The sequence below is a fragment of the Nicrophorus vespilloides genome, unplaced genomic scaffold (assembly GCF_001412225.1).
Source record: "Nicrophorus vespilloides isolate i.1.1-1 unplaced genomic scaffold, Nicve_v1.0, whole genome shotgun sequence".
NCBI lineage: Eukaryota > Metazoa > Arthropoda > Insecta > Coleoptera > Silphidae > Nicrophorus > Nicrophorus vespilloides.
The window spans coordinates 88,181-103,011 of record NW_017098772.1 but is presented as its reverse complement, the minus strand read 5'-3'; the positions used below and the strand labels follow the sequence as shown (position 1 = coordinate 103,011).

General features: G+C 33.7%; 3 protein-coding genes across 4 annotated transcripts in view; 2 read left to right on the top strand and 1 right to left on the bottom strand.

Moving 5' to 3' along the window:
- Positions 1–1,715: 1,715 nt before the first annotated feature.
- LOC108563147 (suppressor protein of bem1/bed5 double mutants-like) lies at positions 1,716–2,946 on the top strand. Its single transcript, XM_017921742.1, has 3 exons — positions 1,716–2,184; positions 2,237–2,356; positions 2,403–2,946. The coding sequence occupies exons 1-3, from the start codon at positions 1,811–1,813 to the stop codon at positions 2,944–2,946; spliced, it is 1,038 nt and encodes a 345-aa protein (XP_017777231.1). The 5' UTR covers positions 1,716–1,810.
- A 1,647-nt stretch (positions 2,947–4,593) lies between these two features.
- On the bottom strand, positions 4,594–11,197 carry LOC108563153 (activin receptor type-2A). 2 transcript variants are annotated; one of them, XM_017921751.1, is made up of 5 exons: positions 10,744–11,197; positions 7,565–7,860; positions 6,619–6,984; positions 5,782–6,563; positions 4,594–5,723 (listed from the first exon to the last, which is right to left on the bottom strand). In XM_017921751.1, exons 2-5 carry the CDS (start codon positions 7,818–7,820, stop codon positions 4,719–4,721), a joined length of 2,409 nt encoding a protein of 802 aa, XP_017777240.1. In that variant the 5' UTR covers positions 7,821–7,860; positions 10,744–11,197; the 3' UTR covers positions 4,594–4,718. The 2 variants fall into 2 exon arrangements, with proteins under 2 accessions (XP_017777240.1, XP_017777239.1); XM_017921750.1 differs by lacking the exon at positions 10,744–11,197 and adding an exon at positions 10,114–10,363.
- LOC108563154 (methionine aminopeptidase 1D, mitochondrial) overlaps positions 10,607–14,831 on the top strand; it is a 5,346-nt gene continuing 1,121 nt past the window's right edge. The window contains exons 1-4 of the mRNA XM_017921752.1: positions 10,607–10,713; positions 12,739–12,809; positions 12,910–13,126; positions 14,579–14,770. Coding sequence (XP_017777241.1) covers positions 12,748–12,809; positions 12,910–13,126; positions 14,579–14,770 — 471 coding nt within the window. The 5' untranslated portion in view covers positions 10,607–10,713; positions 12,739–12,747. The remainder of the gene's footprint in view (positions 10,714–12,738; positions 12,810–12,909; positions 13,127–14,578; positions 14,771–14,831) is intronic.

The following is a 14,831-nucleotide window of genomic DNA, read 5'->3' as shown; positions in this document are numbered from 1 at the left end:
AGATTTATGTCCTCTAAATCACGCGTGGTGTGAGTGACTCAAAAATTCACGAGAGCCAAAGAAGTGTTCACTTGAGAATAACTGCTCGTAAAACGTTAACCCAAGTACCTTCGAAGTGTTTGCTCAATTACATGAATAGATTCGATTTGCATCTACGACCCTCGCGTACTTTTACGCTGGCTCTTGAAAAACAACGTTTTCTAATTGGAAAAACAAATGCTGATTGAAAACACGACATTGCTGAGTGCAGTTGTTTGCAGAATATATTGGCACATTGTGGTTTCACGCAGTTATGGCTAAAGTGGAAAGTGATTTCGTATAATATATATTTTTTTTGGTCACAGTGCCCATGGAACCTGTTCTCCGAATATGTCTTACAATAAATATTTCATGTTACAAAATAAACAAGATGCAGGAACTATAATTATACGTTGGTCAGTAGGCGTCTGAACCATGGCTTCACCAAAAACGAGAAATACGAAATGAATTATATGCATATTTATTTATTGATTTTTTTGTTGTTGTTTTGATTATAAAAAGTCTAAAAGACAATTTATAATAACATATTATAAAAGTTATTAAATATAATTAGTTATTGTAATTATTTTAACAAAGTCAATTGCAAAGTAAATGCAATCTAGGAGTTTTAATTTAAAGGCCAAATGAATAAACAAATGAAGATAAATACAGTTTACAAAGAAGAAAACATAAAAAAATAATGTGCATGTTTTTTTCAGTGCAGGTCTTAATAAGCAACAGAAAAAAAAAGAATAAGAACATGTGTAAAGGCAATGCATGAGAGTGCAATATAAAAAAAGATACAAGTGTGTGAAGGTACATGCAAATCTGCAACAGATCCTTTTCGTCTATATACCATGATGGGGCATGAATCACAGAGCACTGTTATGGAAGAAGTGTGCTGTTTTCCCTTAAGGAGAGCTGCACTTAAGAATGAATTAATTTTGGTAAGCACTTACCGAAATTCGAAGAAGGATCGTTCTTATTGGATTGCGGCACTTCGCAAATGCATGAATAACCAGAAGAACCTGACCCACTTTTAATCCTTTAACAAAAATTTTGTTTCACACAGCGCACAACCCACACGTCAAAAACATAAAGCGGACATGTTGAAATTCAAAAACCTTTGACATCACTCCAATTGACATCGAAACCAGTTTGGCCAACTGTTATACAAGAATATACAAGAGTTAACTGCTTGTTATAATTGATATTTCTTTAAATTTTGGTTTATTTATGAACTGTTTATATTTTAGAAATAAATCAGTAATTAAAATATAACTTATACTTGGTACATTGGTAAATTCCAGATGTAATTTACAAAATATAATTGGCTAACCTGCAAACTATAAGTTATATTTCGAAGTTTTTCAAACTTTGTTTAAACCGTATAACGATGGCAGCGAGCAATCAATCATCACAATTAATGGATTGCTATAATTTAGCAATCCAATGGTAAACGTCGTAATGTTAATATTTTAATTAATTAAAAGTATTATTTTCAGGTTTGAACACTTCGATAAAACGTTCAATGGTGAGCAAGGATCCGTAAACAACAAAAACATCTTGGAGATGTTGGAGAACGCAAAGCAATATATAAATACTATTATTCAGTTGGAAAATGAAGATTCTCATTCTGTAACTATCGTTCAACCTAAGCTTCTTCCATTCCAGTTTTAGGCTCATGTTGACAAAATATTTATATCACCCTACAACTGTATGGGAAGATGAAGATATACTATAACTAAATTAAATCAAATTTGATTGTTGATTTCAGTTGTTGCTGTATCAAATGCATGCAACTTTAACTAATCTTAAAACACTCATGGAAGATATGGAGAGTAGTCCCAAACGGCGTACAAGGAACAACGTAAAACGATTTTATAAAACCGTGGAAGACAATAAAATAAAGCCAAAGTTAAGCGGGTTGAAGGATATAGCTGGTTACGAGGATGTGAAGAAGCAAATAAAGACTTTGTTCGTTTTGCCACTGAAGCAACCGCAGTTGTACTTAAATAGGCAATCGCAGAAAACGTTGTTGCTCTTCGGACCTCCGGGAACTGGCAAAACGCAACTGGTACATGCACTAGCTGCTGAAACTAACGCCGATATTTATTCTTTAACTGCTAGCACCATTATGTCTGCGTACATTGGGGAAACTGAAAAGTAAATTAATGTTCATAAAACTCTTCACTTTCTATCAGTTTTACATTTTCAGGATGGTTGAAATAATGTTCAAAGTGATGAAACATGTACCCAGAATATCTATTTTATTTTTAGATGAAATCGACGGGCTTTGCAGGAAACGGCATGGATCTGAACAAGATCATAATAGAAGGTAATATTTCATCATATTTAGATCAGGTTTAACAATTAGATTTCAGGCTAAAAACAGAATTTATGTGTCAACTATCGAATTTCGATGAGAATCCTCAATCGTTCTTAATATGTGCCACTAATTGCCCTTGGGATTTGGATACGGCTTTTCTGAGACGTTTCAATAATCGTATATACGTACCTTTACCGAATCGTTTCGAAAGGGTGGAATTGCTTCGGCTGTATACGAAAGACACAGTGCTCTACAACACGTTTCCTTTCTGGGAAGATCTCCTCAACATAACAGAGGGTTATTCCTGTTCAGATTTGAATGATCTAGTAAGGAATGCCTTGCTACGTCCAGTGAATGAGCTTAACGATATAAAAATTTGGAAACTCGTTGACGATACTCACTATATTCCCGTGAGTAAAGTATCGGTGGAGGAGTTCGGTGAACATTTGCGCTTCTGTAACTTGGAAGAACTGCCCGATAAGTCGGTTAGAGCAAGAGACGCAACATTGGAAGATCTCTTGGAATCCACGAACGAAGTCAAACCCACGGTGCCGTTACGCGAGATCGAGAGATTCGATGAGTACATCAAATGGCATTAATAGGATCGAGTTTTTAAGGAATAAATAACTTATAATTTCAAATACTTTTCCAAACTAAAATACTATAAAAAGTAAATTTATTACAGAACTTTTAAAACAAAATTCCACTTTCTATCTGCTCGTATGTTTTTTTTTCTTTGATCTCTTCCTTTTCACTTTAAACCATTCCGATTTTACATAACAACAAAAATAAAACGCGTTGATCGAACGAAACGAGTAAGTTTAAAGGAATGATCGGTTATATAACTTAGAGGTAAAAACTTGAGTATTCTTGTTCTTTTTTTTTAAATTTATAATCTAGAGATTATTCAATATCGGTGTATAATAATTTTCTTTTCATGTTGTGTCATAATTTTTCCTCCGAAAATATTTACAAATGATCCATCCGAAAATGAAAATTGCACCAATATTAACGTGCTACGAAATTATAATCTTTAGTTTTAATTACTATTCTCAAATGATGAACAGATCGTTTATTCACAGAATTTCCCACTAATGTGAATCTGAAAATATTGGATATAATATATTGATTAGAAATCTACAATGTTGTCAGATTGAATACTTTAGTGACAAAATCTGTATATGAAAGGAAACTCAAAATGTGTAGTCTTTACAAACAAAATAAGTGTATAAATCTTGCACAGCCCCTAAGAATTTAGTTTCAGTACAATTACAACACAATCACAATGTCTTTTTCCAAAAATTACAACAACAAAAAAACATTATTCATTTAACGAAAAATATTTTCAAACTTGCAAAATTTCCCAAATAAATATGGAAACTTGTGGTTCAATATATTTCGAAAAAGATTAATATTTTTTTTAAAAATATTGTTTTGACAATATTATATTATTATTTTTTTGTTAAAATAAAAAAATCACAGAAAGGAAATTAAAACAAATACGTTCCACTCTCTTAACATTAATCTACAAAGAAAAATAAAGGTCTACAAATGTGCAACCGGAGCATCAATTAACAAGATACTTCTAAATTCATATTCTCACTGCTTCGATTGACAATTTACTTTGTTTATAACAGGAAATATATTTACATATCTAATTGTTTTTATTTTTCTGTTTACGTCAGTGTAAATATTAATATTAATATTGAGCTTTAAATAACTTTTGTCATTTTTCTTTAAATCTTTCATATCGACAAAATAATTTCTTTATATTTTATTTTCACTTCATTCTAACTATTTCAGGAAAAATTCTCATTTGTAGGCTGAACGTTTACATTATTTGTCTTTAGGATTTTCATTACATCATAATCACTAATGCATTTTGTGAGTCGAAAGCAAAATATTGTTCATATCATTTGATAACTCTTATTAACTCGTAATAATGATCTACTACTACAAAAATGATATGTAACAAAAAGCGAAAATACATTAATGAGATGATTCGAAAACCGTAAATTTATGTTCACTTTTCAATATATCAAATAGCGAATTCAAAAATAAAATATATATATATAACTACATGTCTGTCTTTCTTAGATTAGAAGAATAAAATATTAGTAAGTCCCTCATTAATTTGAAAATTATATTTGTTTTCACTACAACATTTTGTATTGCATTTTATTTTATTAGTAATATCTAAAAGAAATATAACTTTCAAATTATTATATTAAGGTATTTAGTTGATAAATTCACGTGAAACAACTTTTCTTTTTTTTTAAATTAAATGTGTATTACATTTATTTTTTAGTTAGGTCACTTATATTTGTTTTCAACTTTGAAAATGAAAATAAACTGAATATAAGTTATTAACTTAAAAGCTACTCACGCTGTCCCTATCTTGTAAATCGTTTATTTGTTGTGGTTTAAGAGGAACTACGCTAGGCTCTAGATCTGGGGCACTGCCCCATTGGCTCATCATTCTATCATCATAGAGCGAGAATCTAGCAGCAGAGTCCTTCGCAGCTTTACCTCTTGTCCTTCTTACCGATGGAGGTACATCTCCGGGGGTTTTAATCCTTAGTGAAGGATCTTTCAGTCGCGATAAATCACTAGTTGATGAGAATACTTCAGAGAATTGTTCTAAAGATCGTTGTCTGTTTAGGCTGTCACCACGACCCATTAGCTGGCTTACGCCGGATTTGGTATTAGTCGTGTCGTTGGTCTTGATGAGAGGTAACGTCGAAGGTCGCTTTTCATTTAAAAGTGACGTCGCCACACCTTGGCCGTTAATCATTTTGCCTGGTACAATTCGTACTTGGGTATCCTTTCGTATATTAGAAGTGCTCTTCTTCCCATTAAACATCTTCCTTAACATAGTCCATGGAAATTTACCTCGCTTACTATTGGTTTGAGGATTGTTAAGCTGCTTGGGTCCGGACACCGAGTGCACGGCGTTTTGTACATAGGGTATAGGCAAAGCCCTCTGGGCTACATGGAAGTTGAGGTAATCACTCGTTACAAGGTTCTGCGACTCTGAACTGGTGCAGTGTTTCGAAGATTTGTCTATTAACAGACTGTCACTGGAATTCGTTAGAAGATTTCGCTCCTTACAGGGGTTCCTTCCCTGGTAAGGCTGTAGTGGAATTATACATGGTTGCAACTGATTTGAATTCTTGCAGTTCTCCTCAGACGGCGATAGAAGCGTTACAATGGTTCCAACTGACGCATCTATATTATGATCATGAAGATGATTGTTGTTTATCAAAGGGGTTGGACTGGATGGTGGATGCATCGGGTGTAACGCTCTTCCTTTCAGCGTCGGTAATTCCAAGAGCCTCTCTTCGACGCACAAGGAAGTCAATCGTGCTTCGGCGTCCTGCGAAAACACAGCAATTTAGAATATTGGTATAAATAAAAGTTTGATTTAATATTACCTGATCCCAACAATCCTCTGCAGTCTCGCAAAGCAACCTGGCAGCGGCCGTATCTTTCCATGTAGACGGCCAAAGTGGTCTAGCCTTATGTCGACTGACGAGGTTTTGCATTTGTTCCAACGAAGGATTGGTGCCTGCCTCCTTATGGAAAGGAGGTGCATATGGTTGCGGTTCTGTAACCTGCATATCTGTACATCTTGCTCCCAATTCCCACAGGACTAATCCCAACGAGTAAACGTCGATTTGCTTAAGTGCACTTTCGCAATCTCTAAGATTTACAGCACCTTCAAGCACTTCTGGGGCCATATAACGCAAAGTACCAGCCTCGCTTAAAGACCGATTTTCGGTGCGCCTCGGTATAACAGCTAGACCAAGGTCGCAAATGCAGCAAGACAAATCAGATTTCACCAAAATATTTCTGGTGTTTATATCCCTGTGGGCAATGCACGGTTTACCAAGATCGCTGTGCAAATGTGCCAGTCCTCTGGCCACCCCTAAGCTCATTTTACTTAAAGTCACCAAATCCAAAGTATGATTCTTCAAATACTCTTGCAAGCATTCCTGTTCCAAACTGAGTATTAAAAGGCAGTTGGCGGGACCACCCGGATTGATGCACCGCTCCCCGCCACCCAAGCATTTCAACAACGCAACATTTTCGCCAGCTTCTTTATATAAATCGTGTTCGTTCAAGAAGTAATTACGGTGATGTGGCGGAAACACTTTCACAGCCACGTCTTGATCATCAACAATGCCTTTCCAAACCGAACCATACCGTCCTTGACCTACAAACATTAACATGGATTAAAATGCGCAAATTAATATTTACCCAATTCTTACCTATAATATTGATTAACTTCAGTTTATTCAGACTGTAATCAGGAGGAGGTGGTAACGGCGGTTGACCCATCTCGATATCAGTCTTCTTAGGTTTAATATTGAACAGAATCAAAAGCATTGCGCACATTATGATTGCCACAATACAACCAATTATAATAAACGGATTTATAGTAGACTTGGGCAAAGCCTCCGTTGTAGCCGGTGATGAGGTCTCCTCGACAGGCACATATATGTCTGTGAAATTTAAATTGCACATATCACCGGTGCAACAGCAAAACTTCGTATTGTTCCATGTCCCAGAGGGTTTCTTATCAGAGAGGCAATCTTGCCTCTCGCAATCTTGAGCATTCCCCGACACCCAGCAACCTAAAAGAAGATGATCTTTTAATGCAGTTCCACCAGTCAACAATCACGCAATACACTTTAAAGGAAAAAATTAAAACGGATCGCAATTAAAAACCACGAAACGATGTCAAGTGGCCACTTCTGGTGATACGAATGGATCGTAAAAAAAGCAAATAAAAACATCAACAAAACGACATATACGTCAAGTGGATGCTACTTGAATGTTAATACTCTAGAATGTCTCTTGCTGAAAGGGAATGAACTTTCAGTTAATGATCACTTTGATAGAATACACGTTCTTTTACATCGAAGAAAATCTGTTGTGACGTATGGAAAAGCAAGATTTTTTTTTGTAAGATGTTGGCGTGCAGCGGAATTCCTTCAAATATAGGTGCGCCTATAAACCAATAACATCTATATTTCCCTGCTAGTTCGATATATAATACACTAGTAATCCCCCACCGCTCCTTACTAAATTATATTTGAAACATAGAAGATACTTAATTATATCAAATGATCACTTAAGGAAGTGCTACTCGCGATATACCCGCATAGCAATAATCGCTGTAGGTACTTTGGATTCAAACGTAATCAATAGTACCTTGTCCGAAGATAACAATTGTCCTGTTGACAGGATCCTCTTGCCAAAATGCGTAGCAATGGCTGCTTTCCTCGCATGTTGTTTCGCCAATGGTATCGACTGTATCGTGAGATCCTTCCTCGGCATCGATCACTCCAATATGCTTAGCGCATATCCTTGTCCCATCCGATTTAGCATTCTTCTGCAGGCTGACATCAACTAATCCTTGTACGCATACCAAACTCAGCAGCAGCACGAACGTTCCTCCCAGCACCATTTTAAATAATAATATTCGATCCCATTTACATCCTTATTATCTGAAACAAACAATACTAATAATTAATTAATGTTTATATAAACTACGGAATAACATCCGACTATTTAATAAAACAATGTTAAAGATTGAAAAAAACAATTAACAGTTTGGCGTTTATAAGAGATGAATTCTAGGAAACTTTAAATTGTTTGTTTTTGCTGAACTAAAGCAAGTGCAATATTTTTGCGAAGCTCTCTAAATACATTAACATATTTTTAACTAGTGCAGTAAGCGTGAACACAGAATTTCAGAATCTCAATCGAATTTTAATAATAACATGTTGAATATTATGCAGAGTTTCACTTTTAAATTTAAAATATTTAGTTTAACCGTTAATGACACTGAAAATAATCCATAGGCGAATTCCGTCGACTGCTGCACATAGATACTTAAGTGCTTTCAATTAGATTTAATTGCAACGCGCATTCAATTATATTTTTTTTAATGATTAATTGCTGCTCTATCTTTCAAATATTTCTGATGATTTAATGAGAGTAAAATGTGAGTGCTTACTTTTTGTCAAACAAAATACGTTCAGTGAACGCATCGGATTTAAATATACAGCCTGTTTTGTTTTTTGTCTTAAGATAAATTTGACAAATTTATAGAGATCATTCAATTAAATTTATTATAATATACTTAGTATGATCAAATATTATCTAAATAAGTATACAATAATTAATATTTATTATAAATTTAAAAAAATGCAGATATTTTAAGTATACAGAATAATCGCCTTTAACAATAAATTAATTTATAAAAATAAGACTACAAAAGTAACAAAAATGACTGAAATTAAGGCAATTAAAAATAAATTTTCTACATGAATATAGTAAAACAGGATAATTTTCTGTATTTTCATTGCATTTAAATCAGCTAGAGCCTCGAGATCAATAACATTGACACATATATGAAATTTGCTGTAGGTGTTATATTATTCCTTTTGCTCGTTAACATTGATGTTGTGTTAATTAGCGTTGCGTGCATACATCCAGTTCTTGCCTTTCAGTATTATATTTTATAAGTACCAATATGTCTTATACAATAAGCCACTCAGTTTCATCATCGTCTTTACATTCAAATTTCAAGTTTTTCTGTGATTTCTATATCGAAAAATTATCATATACAATTATAAAAGATAATAACAATTATTATAAAAACATAAATTTCATTTTAAGTGTTGCATTTATTAAGTCTACAAATATTCTTATACAAACGTCATATTGAGTATTTAACTAAACCTGATACTTTTTATATCACATGGTAGTGTATTTTAAACAACATACTAAATTTAGTACTGAAGTCATACTTTAAGCATGATTTATGATAACTAACATAATTATATTTTTTAAGCAATACTAAAATTATTAATTGAATCTATTGTTATTAAATTAATATGTAATAACAATGTTGCAGTTGAAGGTTAGAGGAAGTGCATTAGGAATATTGAATAAATAAATTATATACAAATAATATTAAGTGGATAAAAAGACCCATAAACAATAGTAAATTAATAATTTAATTTATTTGTGTTTACTTTCTTATTTTGATGATTATTTCAATAAACAAATTGAATTGAATTTGAAAAAATATATTTTTATTTTATTAAAGCAATTATATACAAAAGTGTTTAAATAAAAACATAGTTATCAATTAATTTGATTTGTGCATGAGTTTCTCCAAATTGTGGATGTTGAAATTATTGCATCAAATTGGTAAATTTATCCATATTGGTTAAATTATCTGCATATTCTATAGGCATCTAATCTATAAGCTGTATAAATAAAGCTACTGAAGAGACGTAACGAAATGATGTATAAAGAGCAAACAGAAAAAGGTTGATAAGAGACAGATAACTGACACATTATACAATTACAACACATGTTATTGTGAATAATACTGAGCGAGAGAGACGGAGAAATATGGATTTGCGCATGAAAAATGGAAAATACATTAATATGTATAACAAAAGACAAAGCAAATAACAAGAGAGTGCTGGCTACAAAAAAAAACAGACACACACATGAACGAAAGTTGGTCCACTGTAAACAAGGCTTTTGTTATCGATTTAATAAAGACTGAAACGATGTATAATTAGAGCAACGACAACTATCATAGAAACATCTATAAACATGTTGCAAAAAATAATAATGTAAGCGAAACAGAAATGTCTGGTATTGCCCGTTTCATCATTTCTCCCCCCATTTAATTGCTGTCACGCTTGGAACAATAATAATTATGTATGCTGCATTACCGAACGTTCAGAGCAGATCGAGGAGGAGACGTCGTATCTATCCCTCGATGTGTATCACAGTGCACCACTTGTGAACCAAACCATGCACACCTCGCAACTGGTGCGAACCAAGAAGCTTCTGATCTTCCAGTATTTATATTTATGTTACTACGACTTCTTCCCGTTTCATTTCTTCGCACACACTCGCACTGCTACTTCTGCTGCCTGATCACAACAATCGCGGCCCAGTCGCCGCCTTTCAAAGCAACGGTCACGTGACCGACCGTTTTGACAGCCGAGGCGCCACAGCCTGCCTTAGGCGCCTCCTCTCTACCTTCCTTCCACTCAACAACAACAAAAAAAACCTAAACCCCACTTGCAGCAACCAACCGACCCACCCAAGCAGCCAAACTACTTTAAAACCATTACACCCAAACCTTTTCAATACTATCAAATTTCAAATGTTTTCAACCCAATGCACGAGGAAGAAACGATTAAAGATAATGGGACGTCCGTCTGCGCATTCTTCGGACAGCTGTCGTCCGCCATTTTGTGAATCGCAGAGTCGAATTGAATATCAAGTTCCGGTTTCGTCTGCGACGAGAATTAGTATACGAGAAGGTAAGGATTACGTTAGGTTTCCTACATTACTTTTTTCGGTCTTCGGTGCGGTGATCCTTCGATCGGTCGCAAGATAATCTCGGTGAACTACTGGCCGATCCGAATGGACCGAGCTAAGACCTGCTCCGTGCAGGAATTCCTCCACTGATTACTATCATTATTACCGACAGGTACGGCGAGCAAGTTCAAGTTCTATGAACTTAAGCGCCGCATTTCCAACTCCTTATTGGCTTCCACAGCCTGCTACTTTTAAGCATTAAACTATTTGCACTTTTATGCTGCGACCGCACCAGTTCCGCATCTGCTGAACGTTTAACAAGAATGATTAATTATGCAACCAGGATTACTTATCCATTTTTTTTTGCAACGCTTTTAAATTTGCAGAATAAAACAACGTACAAGACTTATTTACACTTTACCTTTTTAGTAACAAGGTTGTTTACTATTCATTTAAGCAATAACCTTAAAGCCACCCTTCTCTCAAATAAAAACAAAACAAAATCTATTCAATTATTTTACCCAATTCTATTCACAACTTAAATGTTCACTCAAATTTAATATTAATACCTTGCTTTTGTAAGTAAAATATTGCAATGAACATTATTATTATATAATATTGTAAAGTTTTCCATTTCCGTATTTATAGAAATATTATAAACTGATAAACAATGTATTAAAATTTAATAGTAATTGTTTAAGAAAATTGAACTTGATTACTTTATATGTAAATATAAATCAATATATGAAAGTGTTAACTTTTTTTAACACATTACTGGTTTGCAGATATTTAACCTTCAGTATATATTACTATAGAACTAGAAACTTTTAAATTTTTACTTACATCTGATAATAATGATTGTTTGTATAAATATATTCGATGGTAAAATTTAATTTATAAAATGAGTATATTGTATTTTTAAATTCATAACAACCCGTCCGACCCGCATTTTTTTGAAAAGTTCAATGAAGCTGTTAACCAGGCCTCAATCCACTATCCGTGGAATATACTTTTTATGTTGAAATATGCACTTAATAATTGACGTATAACATTGTTTTGTCCCGGGATTAGGAAGTATTCTTCCCTGGACTCACCAAGTAAGACTATCTTCTGTCTTCGACCCTCCAACTAAGCTATGTTCTTTTCTCGGCCCTCTAACAAAGACTAAATTATATAATACAAAAATGTATTCATTTCAAAAAGGGTGTATTATCTAAGTTTTATAATCCTCCCGAAATATTTAAGGGAGGAAGAAGGCTGTTGAGTGTTGATAAAATAGAGTCAACTATACGATTTAATGTGTAACTGTTCTTCTGAATATTATAGAAGTTATTGTAAATAATCACGAACAAGTATCCCTTTGTATATTTGATGGATACGTGAAATAGATGTAATAATTAAGAGGAAAGTGGTAGCCCTCACAAATATACATATTAATTATACAATAGATGATAATAAAATGTTCGGCCACGACAATATTAATCTGAACAACTATTATAAAAATTAAAAGTTCAAAATTATTTTTAATTCGGGCAGAAAGACCCTATGGTCAATAGTCCTTTGTATCAGTTGACTTTTTTGAAAGTATATATATTTATTTTGTTCTATTTATTTCTGCATATGTTTTTGTACGACTGATGCAATAAACATTATTATTATTTTTAAGTTCATATATTTGTTCGCTTGATTTTTATATTTAATGACTGAAAAATATGAATTAATTTCCCGAGCAAGAAGAACTCGGTCAATAGCCTATAGCATTTAAGTGTGTGACATTAATAAGTATGAAATTTGCATGAAACTCTCTTAATATTATATTTCCTGTTACTAATTTATGTATTATATTGTGCTGAGTACACTAACATAACTTGTCTAAATCTGCCGCAAAGCACTGCAGTTTTACGCATGAAACCCATTTTGAACCAGTACCTCATACACTTCCGGTTAATTGAACCCACATTATACAATCCTGATTAAAACAAGATTCTTTCAAATTGGCCAAAATATTCTAATATCGATAATTTCAGACCGTAACAATGAACTATGCAAAACAGCTTTTAGGCTGTAGAGGTTTGCGTAACTTCTGGACCCAAAAGAAGTGAGTTTACCTATAGATTTGATTTTCTTATTCATCCATCTCTGACACTTCCGTGGTTGTTTCATGAATTGTCTTGCATTCCGGGCGGTCCCCCGTCAAGACTCGATTTTGGAAGGTATGCGTTAGTCGAACCAGGAAACGTGTCGCCATTTAAACCGGTACCGGAAACCATCGTAAAACCGGCTTACTATGTGTCCGGCGAACCAACGCCGGGGCCGGCAGAGCCTGAAATCAAAACTGAAAAACAAGTCAGCCGCATGAGAGATAGCTGTAAACTGGCCGCTAACATTTTGAAGACGGTCGGCGATTCCATCAAGGTAATTAAGCAGTCAACGGGTTCATTATTTATATCTTCAACTCGGCAATTTCCACTTTAAAATATTGTTCTTGAATTAATTCACACGCAACTGATAAATTGCCGCAATCATTTAAATTGATAAATTTTATACATTGACGTTTTTTTTATAAGCGACCTAAACTGAATCATACGAGCATATTTTTGTTGGGTATGAAATTTAATTTAGTATCACAATTTTAAAAAAATCGTTTATATCTAGAATTAATTGTATTTAATTAGCATATGCAGACAGCGCTCATTTAACGTAAGCTTGATACGTATATAATTATTTAGCTCAGTGATTCCCAAAGTGGTCTATATCGACCACCAGCGGTCTATGACAAGCTGCAAGGGGTATACGTCAGCGAAAAAAAATTTTGGGGGTCCATGAAATGAAAATGTATGTATTTACTTACATTATACTATCTTACAATATAAAGACATATGTATTATTTATAAAAGTACCTTTGAAGTAAAAAATATGTATATGTATTTATAAACATATAATATGTATATGTTTATAAAATTGCGTAAGTTGTAGGATGTAGGCTTTCGCTTTTCGCTTTGTGGTCGCAATACATTTTGAACTTGTAAAAACCTGCACATAATGATATACCAGTATCATCTTTTTACAAGCATACGCGCAGTCTCAGAGCAAATATCTTAATAATTATAAAGATGTCCCAATATAAATAATAAATTTACAAAAAATCAATATCAGGTAAGTAGGGGTCTACCCAAAACCGAAAACCATGGCAAGGGGTCTACGACACAAAAAAGTTTGGGAACCTCTGATTTAGCTCTTTACAGCCGTTTGACCGAAATAACGCACAATTATTCGTACGAACGTACAATGTCACTAGGGACAGGTATGGCGTATTCAAGTTAAGTACTTGCTTAACGAGTTTAATCCGTTCCAAAAAATGATGTAGAAGGCGCGAAATCCGGAATTTCTCTTCTCATCGTCTCATCGTTACGCGAAACATCGCACGTTATGAGAGTCATTTCCTTACAATTCACTTTGCTCGAAATGCTCTTTATGCAAGATGCTCGTTAAGCGAGGTTCTACTGTATTTGACATTTAATCAAATCTTCAAACTGAACTATTTTTTTTTCTAAAACTCTTTAGGAAATAAGACGCAGGTATAAGTGATTTAAAAAAATATTGTTGTTCATTATGACAACATAATAATAAATATGTAATATCACCAAAATTTAAAAATATATCGTACATAAATTTGTGTACGTTAAATGAACGCTGGCACTGTATTATGGTATGTGTACTTAACTTATATGGTATAAACAGAAAATTAACTGTTGATATACCAATGATGCTCATAATATAAATCATGAAATTACGTCGCGTAATTCGGTGTGAAGATGTACGTTAGGTGAACTGCAACTGTATATTTTTGTAATGCACTTTTTAAAGGTAGGCCAAACAACTGATGACATTGATTGTTTGGTTCATAAATTGGCAATTGAGAACAATGCGTATCCGTCCACGTTGAATTACAGGAATTTCCCAAAATCCGTATGCACATCGGTCAATAATGTGGCCTGCCATGGAATTCCAGACGACAGGCCTTTAGAGGATGGTGACATAATTAATGTCGATATTACTGTAAGGCAGTTTCGCTAATGATCCAAATTACTACTATACTACTATATATACACATATACTT